The sequence below is a fragment of the Fusarium subglutinans genome (assembly GCF_013396075.1).
Source record: "Fusarium subglutinans strain NRRL 66333 chromosome Unknown NRRL66333_c0000003, whole genome shotgun sequence".
NCBI classification, from domain to species: domain Eukaryota; kingdom Fungi; phylum Ascomycota; class Sordariomycetes; order Hypocreales; family Nectriaceae; genus Fusarium; species Fusarium subglutinans.
In genome coordinates, this window is record NW_023502066.1 from 514,263 (window position 1) to 529,046 (window position 14,784).

General features: G+C 49.4%; 4 protein-coding genes across 4 annotated transcripts; 2 read left to right on the forward strand and 2 right to left on the reverse strand.

Moving 5' to 3' along the window:
- Nucleotides 1-981: 981 nt before the first annotated feature.
- FSUBG_765 (uncharacterized protein) lies at nt 982-2,785 on the reverse strand (the record flags this gene model as incomplete). The annotated part of the gene is made up of 4 exons (XM_036685977.1): nt 982-1,453; nt 1,642-1,856; nt 2,525-2,694; nt 2,749-2,785. The coding sequence occupies 4 exons, from the start codon at nt 2,783-2,785 to the stop codon at nt 982-984; spliced, it is 894 nt and encodes a 297-aa protein (XP_036543781.1).
- Nucleotides 2,786-6,250: 3,465 nt separating this feature from the next.
- Nucleotides 6,251-6,843, forward strand: FSUBG_766 (uncharacterized protein; the record flags this gene model as incomplete). The annotated part of the gene is made up of 2 exons (XM_036685988.1): nt 6,251-6,527; nt 6,623-6,843. 2 exons carry the CDS (start codon nt 6,251-6,253, stop codon nt 6,841-6,843), a joined length of 498 nt encoding a protein of 165 aa, XP_036543782.1.
- Nucleotides 6,844-6,876: 33 nt separating this feature from the next.
- Nucleotides 6,877-7,605, forward strand: FSUBG_767 (uncharacterized protein; the record flags this gene model as incomplete). The annotated part of the gene is made up of 1 exon (XM_036685999.1): nt 6,877-7,605. One exon carries the CDS (start codon nt 6,877-6,879, stop codon nt 7,603-7,605), a length of 729 nt encoding a protein of 242 aa, XP_036543783.1.
- A 755-nt stretch (nt 7,606-8,360) lies between these two features.
- Nucleotides 8,361-14,045, reverse strand: FSUBG_768 (ATPase; the record flags this gene model as incomplete). Its single annotated transcript, XM_036686010.1, has 11 exons — nt 8,361-8,412; nt 8,466-8,606; nt 8,656-8,793; nt 8,859-8,896; nt 8,950-9,104; nt 9,161-9,202; nt 9,253-9,343; nt 9,400-9,426; nt 9,477-9,548; nt 10,170-12,275; nt 12,321-14,045. The coding sequence occupies 11 exons, from the start codon at nt 14,043-14,045 to the stop codon at nt 8,361-8,363; spliced, it is 4,587 nt and encodes a 1,528-aa protein (XP_036543784.1).
- Nucleotides 14,046-14,784: the final 739 nt, after the last annotated feature.

A 14,784-nucleotide genomic window follows, 5' to 3' on the forward strand; every position in this document is an offset into this window, starting at 1 on the left:
GTCTGATTGGGTAAGGTCCAATGCCTTCAGTGCATGTAATGCAGAGACTGGATGCGACTATACGCTCCGCAATCCTTCCCTTCACCCAAACGGCCATGTTCATGTAATTTCGAATCCTCCCTACCTCGCTCTTCCCTCACCTCCCTGTCCTGACCCCCCAAACCATCGGAAGCGAGAAATCAGGGATAGAGAATGTCTGCGAGACGGGCAGACCGCATTTGCAAGTCACCATCAGGGTCTGATGACTGGACTTTTGACTCAAAGTCATCTAGCGAGACCTATGGAAGGCCTTTGCACTCTCATCGTGCCTTTACTGCATGTGATAAGCTGTAGCTAAATAGTTCTTCCCCTAGCGGTGCCTGATGGCTCACCCCTGTCATTCTCTTGACACATTGGAATAATATCGCGCTCAAAGTCACGCGAGGCTACAGACCAACAACCTTGGTAGACAGAGGATTGACTGAGTACATTGTAGCGAGCATCAGATTTCTTCTTCTCGATTTCCCGCGCTTCAGGACCGTGGCAGATACGTCCTCTACCGTGTAAATTGATGGGTGAGTCCTTGTGATTTTCTGTTGACACGGTTAGCAGTTTTCTTCTGTTGGAGTGCATAACATACCCCAGAATTCAGCATTTTGCTCCCGCATCTATGACTGATGCTTCTCAGAAAACAGCTCGTATATAATAGTGGCTTCGCAACCGTGATATCAGACGCTGGGCTTCAACCGGTCTGCATATATACTGAAGGGCATGCCTATATGCTCCAACACATCCCTCAGAGCTCCATGTGACTCAAGAAGTCACCAACGCGACCAGCTGAGATTGCTTACTTGATGCTTCTAGCATTCGGATTGGAGAAATGGAATTCGCTCGAGGTCGGCAGTTTGGAGGATGTGATAGAGTACCAAGACAAAGCGTGAGCTTTTCGCACGCATCTTCAGTGGCGGGGAGGCTCAAGGGTGGGAGAGCCTGTCGAATTGATCAAGTTGGCCATAGGGGCGATCCTAGCCATGGTTGGCTATGCCCACGTATGCGTTTCTTGCTGCGAGTCGAGTTGCGAGCGTCGAACCCAATAGATAGAGTCTTTGCATCCGTAATGGCATCGCACAGCCCTAAAAACGTCACTTTTATATATAAATCAAGGCCAATCAGGCCCCCAGACTTGCGAAGAGCAATCATAGGTTGCTCCCAGACTACGAGTGTTGAAGGAGCAGCAAGGTCCAGCGTATTCTGTAAAAGGAGTGGCAGGGACTGTGATGCCTCCGAGAGAAAACAAGAGGCTGGGAGAGTTGGAGACATCTTCCTCGTTGGTGCTGTTATCGTCGCCCTCTTGTCACCCTCATCGACTTCTTCGTCCTCCCCGAACCTAAACGCAGTCCAGTCGCCGCTGACGTTGGTCGCTGAAGGCTGAAACATGATCGAATCCTCAAAGTCTGATCCTGGGTCAGACAATCTATGGAACTAGTTGACCAATATTTTAGCTCTCGTGATGAGCCTTGTAAGAGTCTCGCTGAGATACTGGAAGTAAACCAGGGGGCAAATTTCCCAAATCGATTCATGCAAGAGTTGCACGCTATGTAGTGTTTTGGAGTCGTATCGATTGGCTGCTGATTCCTTTTTATTGGGTGCACTTCGAAATACTTAGTCTGCTTCTGCTTCTGCTTCTGCTTCTCTGGGTTGCCTCGGAAGAGCCATGGATCCTCATCGCTCTCGTTGGCTTTATCACCGGAGGAGATAGAGTTATCAGATGCCTTGGCCTGGGCGCAGGCCTTGGCCTCTTGGTTTTCCTTGGCAACCTTCAGGTTATGTGCGCCATTGTGCCATTTGTTGATTACAATGGACTTGTCATTCTCGGCCTTTTATAATATATCTGAGATGGCGGCGTTATCATCTGATTATCTGGTCATATATATATTGCTTCTGTTTGAAAGGCTCTTGCCTGTGTCGTAGAATCAATAGTCTGATCAAGCAACCAGTTGGGTTGATAAGGTTGTGATAGAATGTAACCCTCATTTGTAATTGAGGCCAATAAATTCGAGAAAGGGCCAATAGGCTTTTGAAAGTACGTAAAGAGAGTGAGAAGCCAAGGGCAAAGGACAGGGATACGTTAAGATGCTAGCACTGCCTCGCAGCTAAGACTTTCCTTCCAGCAATAGCGACAGTTCTTAATGCCAGCAGAAAATGTATGTGCTCTCCTCCAGCTCTTGGGCGCGGTGCCTTGCCACATCGGCCGTAACATAGCTGAGTGGCCTGCCACACCGAGAATACTAATAAAAGCCGGTCGAAATGGCTGCCAATGCTGCGGAGATGTGGCTGAAGTTTCTACCTCCAAGCAGCGAGATGACGACAGGGATTGACACACTTAGGAGAGTAGACTGGCATGTTTTCTTTCGAGCGACTGAGCGGGAACAGGACCATGACTCGTCACGGTGTTCGAGTCTTGTGCTGCCAATAAGTCTGTGGATATCGTCGCTTTGACCTCCGGTCATGGCCTCAATGTAGCGGAGAGTGAATTGGCACCCACAGCAGTAGCTGCTGGACTGGAACAACTCTGGGTGCATGTCGAAGGCAAGCTGCTGTGATTCTTGAAATACCATAGAGCTGCAGGGCCGGCTTCAAGGGACAACAGAGTGGTCTCCGTATGCGCCAGACCTCCATAGTAGGACGCAGCTAGTTTTGCCATGTGACAATATGCTAGTACGGTGGACTACCTGTGTAATGGTATCGAAGTCACGCTAGGCTGCGGACCAACGACCTTGGTAAGCGGAGAATTGGCGAAGTCCATTGCAGTGAGAATCGGATCGTCCGGTTGCGTGTGTGGAAGCCCAGCGGATGGAGGCTTTACACCCGTAACAACAGCCGACAATCTTGATTATGCCATTCATGTCCAAGAAAGCACGACCGATGTGCTGGCTAGCTTCGCAGAGCGTCGCAGAGCGGGCTTGCCAGCCTATCCTAGGCTGGAAGTGCCAAGACGGTGACTGGGCCCGGAATTCCTTTGAGAGCAAACTGAGAAAGGGATTTTTGAACGAAGCAGGTGTCTAACCCAACTTCGTTCTTCGACGTTCCAGTTGCTCAAGACCTTTGTGGAGCCAGAGACAATCAGCTGCATATTCTGCGCCTATGTGCTCATCTCGTGCAGCCAGCTGGATTTCATGAAATTCTGGCTAGGAGCGCAGAGGCCTCTTCGTTTCCGGAGGCGGGAAAGGGATAGGATTGGTACAGTTAACCCGAGAACAAGGGAAGATAGCAAAGAGCGCGCAATCGACTCAATGGCGCGGTGCCCTTGGGATCTTCCGCGTCTGATGGGGAGTCAAACCGGGCGCTAGGGCTATCTGAACAAGATTTGCGGCCTCACCATCCAGTTCTTTGAGGACCTTATGTACGTTGACCATACTGCAGCGTCTTCAAATCTGGCGTGGAAACGAAGGCCCTGAGCGAATAGCCACGCTGATGATCACAGCCGTCTATATGCATTGTCAGCACTTCAGACCGTAGAAACTAGCCAGTCTTTGTTGGTGATATCAGACGCCGATGGCTTGTCGGGGTCAAAGTGAACTTACCGTCCACAAAACTCAGGGCAGACTGGCCGACTGTCTCAGGATTCACCGTGTTGTGCTTGGTGTTGACGGTGTGCTAAGAGACACATTCCTGGGGTTTTTAGACTGTCAGTATTATAAATTGTGAGAACGTAGCACATGCCGAGCTTTTTTCAGTAACAGGATCCTCTTACCTTTATCTATATGAGACGTGCGAAGATCCTCACATGCATATATACATATATATTGATTGAAGGAGGAGAGATGGATGAAAAAGCTTGCAGGCAAGTAGTCCAACCCAGGCGGAGGCTAGATGTTGCCCGAGATATGAATGATAACTCCGAAAGAGGAAGATTTTAAGTCTGATGAGTTGAGGGACAGTAACATTAGGAATATATCTTACTCTTGGATTGTATGTCGGGCAGAGGATTGCGTGAGTCTCTTACAGAGCTTCCGACAGACTGTCAAGGGGTGCGTCAACCATACATGACTTGTGAATGATCACATCATTCGAGGCAGTGTTCAATATGAGGCAGAACACATTGCGGTCTCCTCTGGACTCATCATTGCGCTTAGAGATGAAGGAACCAGATCGGAGGTGACCATCCCTAGGTGAGAGGCCGTGATGCAGAAAAAGTAAGAGAGTTGGAGGAAAAAGACGGGCAATTTATAGTCGACATTGCAGCCTGCTTATTCATCATTCCCCCCAAATTCTTTTCCTTCACGTAGGCGAGTTTGATAATATTGTTTGAAGTTTTCCCATTCCTGGGCAATTGTGTGTGCAATTGATATGTGCTTCTGAGTGTTGTTTTGAGTTGGTTGGGTGATGCTTGCACCGCACGCCTTCCTCGAAATTGCTCCGTTGCCAGCAACTCTCGTCAACAAAACTGCCTGCCATTTGCAAAAAATAAGCAAAGCTTTTGAAAGATTGGCGTCACAAGCAAGTTTGATTGCCTTCAATGCTCAAAGTCATCACCACTGGCTGTTTTTGTGTCGCACGGAAGGAGCAAGCGGGGAATGCTTGCGTTACTGCTGCGAAGCAAGAGATTGGGGGGAACCTGCCTCGTTGCCTTTTTAGAATGCAAATTTGTTGTCAATCATGGTAATTTTCAGCCAACAACAACATCGTCAACTTTCAGATTTCGAAGAAGCAATATGTTGCCTATTGTTTAGGGGAGTTACGAAGCCGACAAACCATTGCTCCTGTTGCAAAAGCATTTGACAAGCAACGGACCCCCCCAAGCGAGACCTCGACCGTGGAGAGTAACAATCTCTGTGTTTCTTCTGTGGGCGTGAACCTCATCCGCAGTACTAATTAAACCCCTCTATCTCGACACCACTTTGACGCTACCATTACTAGATATCAACTCAACCAACCCACACCTATAGCCATAATGAGCCTCAGCAATCCAAGCCAGAGCTTGCACGAGATTAACCTCCATTCCCCTAGCATCTAACAATATACGACGCCCACTGCCATCCAACAGATACAATGGCTTCGATAACCGATATACCCTCTATGCGTGCAGCATCTGTCAACACGCCGCTTTTGAGCGTGGAGAGCTCGTGAGGGACACGACCCTCGAGGCTGCGAAACCGGAGATGGTGGCAGCATTTGTCGCAACAGCAGTAAGCATGCCACGACCAAATATCGTCATGTGTCTAGTATCGCAGAGCCTGAAGATGGTTGGCATCGCCAACGTAAATGTTACGTCATCCCAATCGCTATTCGTTATACAGAGGTAAAGAGTTCATGCGTTCTTGCGTAGTCCCAATGGTGGTCTGGTTGTCAAACCACTTGTTAGCATCAGCAAAATGGGAAGCACTTTGAGGCCAAGCATTTCCCGCAAAGCTCATCAGCCGCATTCCATCATCTTTTGCTAATTTTACTAACTTTCTTGTCCTCGGGAAGGTGTCGCGCAGTGGGAAAGAATTGCTCTGACTCATTGCCCTTTTGCATATCAGCTGCGTTTCATCGGATACCTTTACCACCAACTGTCGCCCGATGCAAGTGGTGTTCCACGTTCATTCACAACATGTGCTGTCGATTACATGCACAAGTACTACAATCACAGCTGTCTCGACCAAGCAAACACTCACTGACATTTCCAGGCTGACAAGCAAGACGAACCAAGTCAAGTGATTGTGTAATAGGCATCAACGAAATTGTGTGGCAAGTTCATGTGTGGCGCACGCCACACAGACAGTGTGCACTATCGTCAAGTTCTAGTCGCCCATTGAATGCAGAGTTAAGGCTCACATGCAGATTCATACATACCAGAGGCGCAATTGCCGGGCACGGAACTCCTCTGGAGACACATTGTGCCTTGAGAATCCGAATCCGGACTTATTCACCTGCTTTTTGCGCCGCAGCTCACGGACGGACTCGGGCAGCTTCCTTGCCCCTTTTCACCCCGACATGTCTCGAATCGCTCAAAACGTCACAATAACAGCCAGCTGGACTTAATGACTACTGAATCAGCTTCAGATCATGAATCTCGTGCCCATTGGCGACATGTACTCACCAACAACTCGACGTCTGGCCTGCACTGCTTCTTCTTTGGACCTGATTCATCGATAAGATGTGTAGTTGATCATGCCCAGATCTCTATCCCTCAGCAACATAAATAAACACCTCCATCTTCTTACAACTTGTTCCTGTCAATCAGCCGTCCGTCATTCTCCTCAGTTCGTTTTTCAGACTCGTCCTTATGTCCAGCTCAAGCCCGGTTCACTGTAGGACTATTGAGGACGTCCCGCTGCCATATCCCGCTTCCAAGCTGATCATAACCCAACGTCTTGAAGCTTCACGAGAATCTCCTTTCTGGGCGTGGATCATTGTTGGTGCATTCTACGACAGACAAGACAACGTCCTCTGGAGCACTGAGATCTTTGCTGGTCGACTGGACATCGATTCGGACTCTGAAGACGAGTCTAGGGATACTGAGTCTGTGGCGGAGAGTTACACCGAGGAGACAGCTTCTTCAGGTAAACACTGATCCCTTGGAGATTTGCTACAGACATTCATCCCCGGAATGCTCTATATAAGGCCTTGCATTTTCCATAATCCTGACTCTCCTCAGATATCTTCTCCTCCTACCAAGAACGATCGTATCATCACAACCAAGCTTTGAACTATCAAGTACCTCCAGCACAACAAGTCTTTCCATATTGGAACCAATCTCCGCCCTACGCTATTCCACCGACTTGGGATCCAACAACCCAAGGTCAAGTTCCCGGCTTCTGGCAAGCATCTTTCGATCCAAACGTTCGTCGCTGGGTTCATACCTGGCAACCTCTCTGACTCCCCTCCCCTTCCCCCTCGCGAGCAACCACAATGTCTGGTTGGAACCCCATCAACGGTCGTGACGCTACAGGCTCACGGCCAAACTACTCGCCCATGGGTGCACCGATCCCCTCGCAGGGTCAGCCGTACGTTCCTCATCTTGGTGGTCCTGGGTATAACTTTGGTCTAGCTTCCCCCGCGTACGGCTATATGTATCCCGGCACAGCTGCATATGGCCAGCCCGTTTACGGATTCCCTCCTCAGGGACCAGTTGCTGGGTTTCAGACTCAGCAGACGTATGCGCACCAGCCCAACGGGACTGGTAACATCCTCCCTCGCCAGGTGCAGCCCATTCCGCAGATCGATCCGAAGATGCCTGCTGCTCAGATGACCAACTCGTCTGGTGGTGTTGGTTGTGAGCCCGGGTACAACTACTTCTTCCCGGCGAACCATACCAAGGTGCACGCATTCAAGAGCGATACCCCCCCTTGGCAGCTGCAGGCCAACGCGCAGATTCCCTTTATCGCCTCGCACGTTCCCACCTCGACGAAACTAGGTGATCTCTTGAAGGGATTTGGGTGCACCAATCCCTCGGCGAAGAAGAACATCTGCTTCGAGCTCTACAGTGGAGGGAATGGAAAGTGGTACAAGGGGTATTCTTTCACTGGTGATGACAAGGATGAGATCGGCAAGACCATGGACGAAGTTGGTTGGGATTCCTCCAGGACTGGAAACAAGGGAGAGAAGCCTGTTGTCTGTCTCTGGTTCTGCAAGAGCTGATTTGGCTTGATCTGTCAAATGCAGATTGGGAAAAGGATAGTTGCTGGACATTGCTTCAGTTACTGTTGTTCTTGCTGGTGAAACGTTAAGTGCCCATGCTTGAGCATTGGAGTTTATGGTTTATGTCGCTGGCTTAGTTACTAGTTACGCTGATCAATTGAGACGTAGGAATTCATCTCAAGATTCCTGCTTCATTAATCTTGAATTGTGATGTTATAGATGCTGGATAATTGGTTACGCCAATATGTTGATCAGATGTCGTGACGCTATGACCCCTGTGCTAGAGGGTTTGGTTGCATGATCTGCATGATGAGGTACCAAGTCTATTTCAACGCCGTGTGCGATGTCACACAAGAAGAACTGTCCGATAAGAATGGTTTGACATTACTTAGCTTCGGCTAAAAAGAAAGATGAGTCAACGTTGCATGGCACCATCATTGGGCATAGCCTCACGTTGTCAGGTACCGCAACACCAACGCTCTCTCGTCATACTATTGCACTACGGCTTCCTCCCATAAATAGAGTAACCAAACTTCGGTTAGTCCTGAAATGTAACAATGTACCCAGAAGGTTCAACTCACATCGGCCAGTAGGCATGGATCTTCCTATCCCCCATACTCTTCCTCACATCCATCAGAAACACCGTCGTATCCTCCACACTCCACCCATGCCCCCTCGTCAGCGCCGCCATAGTGATAGCTTCAAGCCCACTCGAGAAGTTCTCATAACACCAAGCCCCCAGCTCCTTAAACTTTTTATCCTTCGGCCACGAATTGCTCGGCCATCTGAATCTCTCGATCTTGACATCTACGAATCCAATCTCCGTCATGACGTCTACTAGCGCTGGGATATTTACATACGGACGACCGAACCTTTCTGACGCCTCTTGAAGAAGCTTGAGACACTTGAGGAGTGGGTTATCGGGCTTGACGGTGTCGTCGTCGGATTTGATGGTGAGATCTGCTTCTTGAAGCTCGAGATAGCCGTTGGGGGTTAAGTTTCTGAGATTTGGTTAGAGGGGATGTTGTTTGGTGGGAAAGGGGGATGTACTGGAAGCATTGGGTGAGGTATTTCTTCCAGTCGCTTATGCAGGATGTCATGAATCGGCTGTGCATGTAGTCAAATGGCTTTGAGTAGGTCCACTCGTCTTCAATATCGTCAATCTCAAAGGTCACGTTGGGTGGGATGCTATACAATAGCTGTTAGACCACCTGCAAATGGGCATGGGCCCATGTATCGGATGTGGAACTCACAAGCTTGGCTGAATCGGCGAGAGGTCGACGCCAATGACCTAGATCGTCAACTTCTCCAAGCGATGGAAAGGACACTCCGGACTGCACGTACCTCTGCTTCAGGATGTTCATCCGCAAAGTCCATCGCCCAAATCCCCGTCCCAGTTCCGAGATCTAGGACGTGGTTCACTTTTGTGTCTGGGTAGCAAGGCGGTGCGAGACCAAGCTTGTCACCAAACGTGAGCAGGAACAGATTGTGCTGTAGATCTGACGGGGCATACGATCAGAAGCGGAAGACTGCAGAGTGCAAACGCAGGTCATACCTAATCTTTCATTTTCTTTCTCGTCATTCGGCAAGACGTACTCTAGAGTCTGGATGAGAAAGGTCTGAGGATGCTGAGATAGCTTAACTTACTGCCGTCTTTGTATGCATGATATGTTCTCCCGTTTTCACAGCGGTAGTTGAAGATCGACTCGGAGACACTCGCTGTCGTAGATGCAGAGTCCTACAAGCCATGCATTTAGCAACTGAGACATGCCATGGATCGATTGGCTACCATACTTCACCCAGCGTGGACTCATTGTCCTCCTATACCAGCATGGTTAGAACTACTACAAAAGCTCAGTATGCTAACTGACCTGCTCATCCGGCACAACCACAGGCTGTTCGTTCGACTCAGCCATTTTGATCTTGGCACGAAGGAATTGCTTCTGTTGAGACATTAAAGTACTTGAGCCATGGACTGATTCTCATCGTGAACAGGGATGCTCGGCGATGGCTGTGATTGGTGAGAGCTATATGCAAATGCATGTTGGTTGAACTTAAACCGTTGCAATGAACACGACCAACACAACACCGGGTTCCCCGCCTCTGCATCAGGAAATATCACGTGTTATTACTTGGAAGTGAGGCGATTCTTGGGAAAGGAACATTTGTTTGTGATCCTCTGTCCTCCGAGTTTGCAGGGAGTTGTCTAAGGATTACTGAGATAGTCGGTGCTTGTTGGTGTTTAGGATGATGGAAGATGGGACACTACCGAGAGACTGGCGCCTTTATCGGTCCTTGGTTATGAAACGTCTTGGGTATATTTCTTTGCAATGTTGAGATAACTTGTGATCAGTTGAGATCAACTTGCATGACCTTTTTCCCTTTAGTTCGACTCCTGACCCAGAGCTGTTAATCACCAGTCATCCTCTCTATCCCTTCACACTCTCATCACTCCTCTTCCTCCCCTTCCAATGCGTCCTAGCAATCTTTAATAACCCCCAAGCCAGTAACCTATACACCACCACACAAGCCGCCAAACACGCCACATTGACAACAGGATCGACATCAAAGTTATACAACTCCAGCACCTGCTGTCCCGTCTCAATCGGACACTTTCCATTCTGCAATCTCTGCTCGTCATTACACGTAAACGTAATATCCCGCAGTGAATACGGCGCTACAGCTCGCGTGCCGTACCGGATGGGAGAGAGGTAGTTGAACGCTTTGAAGAGCTCTGGCATGTCGATGGAGAGAATGCCAGCCATGGTGTTGGCCAGTGCGAGGAACACGCCCATGATGTTGACGGCGAAACCGGTGTGCCCGAAGAGTGTGTTGAACATGATGCCCAGAGATTCACCGCATGATACGATCCCAAAACAAGAAAACACTGAAACAAAGTACAGCGTCGCAGTCCGTGGGAGATCAACAGCAATAACACCCAAAACACCAAAGATCATACAACTGATAATCTCAAACGGCACCTCCAGGATCGTATACGCCGCCAGAAACGCATGCACACTATAAACCCCATCATCATCCTCTCTGTAAAACACATCTCTCTCATTCGGATAGATCGCCGTGTTCTGCAACATGCCCACAAAGTAAAACGCGCCAATCTCCTGCACGAAGCCCATCCTGTTCTGGACGGAGTAGTAGTCGTTGTCGAAGGGGGCGAAGAAGAGGGCGAGGACGAGGGCTAGACCGATTACTTGCATGAGGCGGGCGACGATGAGCTCGGGCTGGCGGTAGGTGTTTATGGTGGCGCGGTGGAGGAGGAGGGGGAGGGATGTTGTGATGGGGGCGCGTTTGCGGATGAGGGCGCCGAGTTCGGCGGGGGTTGAGAGGTTGGCTTTGTTGAAGGAGCGGCGGTGTGTTGTAGTCTGGCTGTTGTGTTGTTCAGGGGTATCTTTGATGCCTTCATCTCCGGTTCCAACTGCCTTTTCGTTGGTAGAAGAGCTCTCTTCTTTCCAGTGATCGATCAGTTTCTGAACCCGTTTTCGAGACTCCAGTTCTCTTCCTTCCTGTTGAAGATCGATAGTGATCATGTCGAGGGCAAAGTCAGCTGGGTTGGTATGTGTCGGACACTCATACCCATGACGAGCTAGATATCCAAGCATATCCTTCCCAGGACCAGAGTAAACCTGCAAACCACCTCTTGCCAGAAGTAACACGTTTCCAAATTCTCTGAATAGGTCGGAGCGGGCTTGATGGATGGTAAGAATGAGAGTTCGACCTTCGTTGGCGAGACCTTGAAGAACCTCCATGATAGAATTCGCGGTAAAAGCATCCAACCCAGAAGTTGGTTCGTCCAGAAGAAGAATACGAGGATCAGTGAGGACTTGCACAGCGATGGAAACACGACGTTTCTCTCCTCCAGAGATACCCTTGATGAGTTCACCACCGATGAGGTTATCAGCACAATCCTTCAAACCCATCTTCAACAACACATCTTCTGCCCGGCGGTTCTTCTCCTCTTTGCTCATGAACGAGGGTAAACGAAGACCAGCTGCGAAGCGGAGTGTCTCACGAACTGTAAGCGATGGCAGCAGTGCATCATCGTCTTGACAGACATAAGAGCAAACAGATCGAATAACAGAATCAGAAGGAACAGCGCCGTTGAAAGTGAGTTGACCAGCTGGTCGATACTTCGTCCCAACCGAATTCCGTAGCCTCAGAGCCATTGAGTTGAGAAGCGATGTCTTTCCACTGCCTGAAGGACCCATGATCACATTAAGAACTCCAGCGTTGAACGTCGCATTCACAGGGTTCAGGATCGTCTTTGTCGGTAGCTTCTTTCCAAGTTGAGTTCTCTTATCCAACGCAAGCGAGAATTGGTTGAGTTCCAGGTCAATGGCTCGAACGTCTGCGACAGATCGTGCAGTCATCTTCTCCTTTCCAGCAGAAAGATCGGTATCCGAGACACGAGCACGAGCAATCGTCATTTCGACTTTGAGAATATGGAGTCCGATGACTGATAGGACCACGAAGAAGACAACGAAGGCGAGGCACACGAGGATAGGTTTGGCAGTCCAGGCTTTGGGAAAGCCGAGGGATGCCATCACGTATGAGCCCGTGTACTGTTTACATCGCGGGTTGGACTCGTTGCCAAAGGGACAATCATAGAAACTCCCCTCGAACTCGTTTCCGCAGTAGGCGCTAAACACGTAGAACTTCGGATGTTAGTATTATATCGGCGAGGAGGGGAGGGAACATACCGTGTACGTAAGCCATTTGAGCCATCGGACATAGACAGGAAGACTGTTTACATTGATGAACATCCCACAAGCCATGCTTTGTAGTGTAAAAACCAGATTTGCAATCACACTCGCTCCAGCAAAGTGTCTAACCGTCGCAACACACGTCATGGCACACGTAACAGCAATGTACTGGTTCAACAACGTGATCGCAAAGAAGGTAAAGAACTTTTCAACATCACGATCAAACCCAGCCATGAAGTAAAAGATGACCGAGAAGAGAAAAGGCGCAGCAACATCTTCTGTTACCATTCGGGCGATTCTTCGTGAGAGGACAAATGGGAGGGCATCGACGCATCCTTCAGAGTTCTCGCGGTCGAAGGTGGGAATGTCGAAGGTCATGCGGTAGACTTCGAAGATGAGGATGAGGTAGCCTTGTAGACCGGCAGCTGTGTATAGTCCACCTTGACGAGAGCGAATACCGGCTTGGTCGCGGCCGAGGTCGAAGAATAAGTACCCGCAGACAAGACCCATGAAGATAGCCTCGGTGAGAGTAGCTGCCATACCGAGGGGATCACGGTATGTAACTTTGAGGGTACGGTCTGTAAGAACAGTGAGTTGTCGCACAAAACCCGCATGCTCCTCCGCCTTCTTATCCTTTTTCTTCCCATCAGCAACATCAACCGTATCAAGAGGACGATGTCTCTTCTGCGTCTCTTCATTCCAAGCACCCTTCAACCTCTCCACCTTGGCAGACGTCTCTTGTTCCAACTCGGGCGTACGATTATCAACAGCCGCGATATCAATGATGAACTCAGCCGGATTAACAAAAGGCGGAAGTTGAAAACCTAGATCTGCGAACCAAGGAACGGCATCTTTGATAGCGCCCGAGAACACAGGGCTGCCTTTCGTAAGAACAATAAGATTGTCGAAAAGATCCCAGATTTCGGAGCGCGGTTGATGAATGGTCGTTATGATGGTGCGCCCCTTTTGCGCAAGCGTCTTGAGCGTTCGCACAAGTTGGTATGCACTTGTCGCATCAAGACCGGTCGTAGGCTCGTCGAGGAAGAGGACTGATGGGTTGGCGAGGAGCTGAACACCGATACTCGTTCGTCGCTTCTCACCGCCTGAACATCCATGATGCTGCGAGTTGCCAATCCGTGTATCAGCGCATTCTTTTAGTCCAAGTTCAAGAATGACTTCTTCAACAACTCTCTGGCGTTCTTCAGCGGTTGTTGATGACGGAAGGCGTAGATCAGCTGAGTATCGCAACGTTTCCCTGACAGTGAGTGTCGGCAGCAGGATATCCTGCTGCATAACATATGCAGCACGAACATTGTGAACGCCAACTTTCGCATTAAACGTGACAATTCCCTCCTGACTTAGTCTTGAGCTCAGAACCCGTTCAGCGACTGTGTTGAGCAGCGTCGTCTTTCCAGAGCCACTACCTCCAATAATAGCTGTTAAAGTTCCAGGCTGAAGATCGGCGTTTACGGCGTTGAGTAACGACTTCATATTTGGAGCGGTGCTGAACTTTGAGGAGAACAAATCTCCGTATGTCGAGGGCGCAAGCCATGAGGGTGCAGTGTCCACTGACACAGCCAAGTTGTGAAGCTGAACATGGACGGCTTGAACATCGTCGAGAGAAAGATGGCCTCCAGAAAGATGGCGAATACCAGGATCTATCGAGAGATCCGGCGAACTGGTTCTGTCCATCTTTTCAACGTCGGGATCATGATGCGACATGACTGCGTTTCTTTGTCGTAAGCGCGACCGAATGCCAAAGATTATCTATTTGTCCAAGCCCGGGACATTATGGCATAAAGAGCAGCTGCAGTATCCGTAAGCTCGTTCCTATTATCCAGAATATTCAGGCTGGTTAAATGTATGACGCCCAGTAAAATAGCCTCGAAAAGAGGAACAAGAAGCGAAATCTGACAATCACCACTCCACGAGAGATCCCACCGCATAAGACCCAACGGTCCTCTTCCCAAAGAGGCAATTCATGGTCAAGTCTGTATAGACGAGCTTCCAAGGCTAATACCCGAGAAGAAGACGTGATTCGCCGGGTTTGTTCTAGAGTCGGGTGAGGTCTTTTGATGGGGAATGGAAGCGAGGTTGCGGGGGCAAGGGTCTAGGCCGAGAGAATTGATCGAGAAGGGGAGAGGAGAAGCGTGTGATTTGTGGAATTGCGTTGGTGGAGGGTGCATTGTTGCTGACGTGGAGAGGGTTGACATTTCGGAGTTGGTCGGTTCCGAGCAAGGATGGGATCAAAGAGGGAGGTCAATACAATTCAATTCATTTCACATGCTTCTATACATATCTCAATGTTACTGTTGTAGAGGATGACGCTGCAAGACTCTTTCACTATAAGCACTGCAGTCCCCCCGAAAGTCAATCTCACTGTAGAGTGTAGACTCTAGACTAGCCTTCCATTCATGATCAATACCACTTACACCTCGCTTATCACTCCCCCATGATCCCT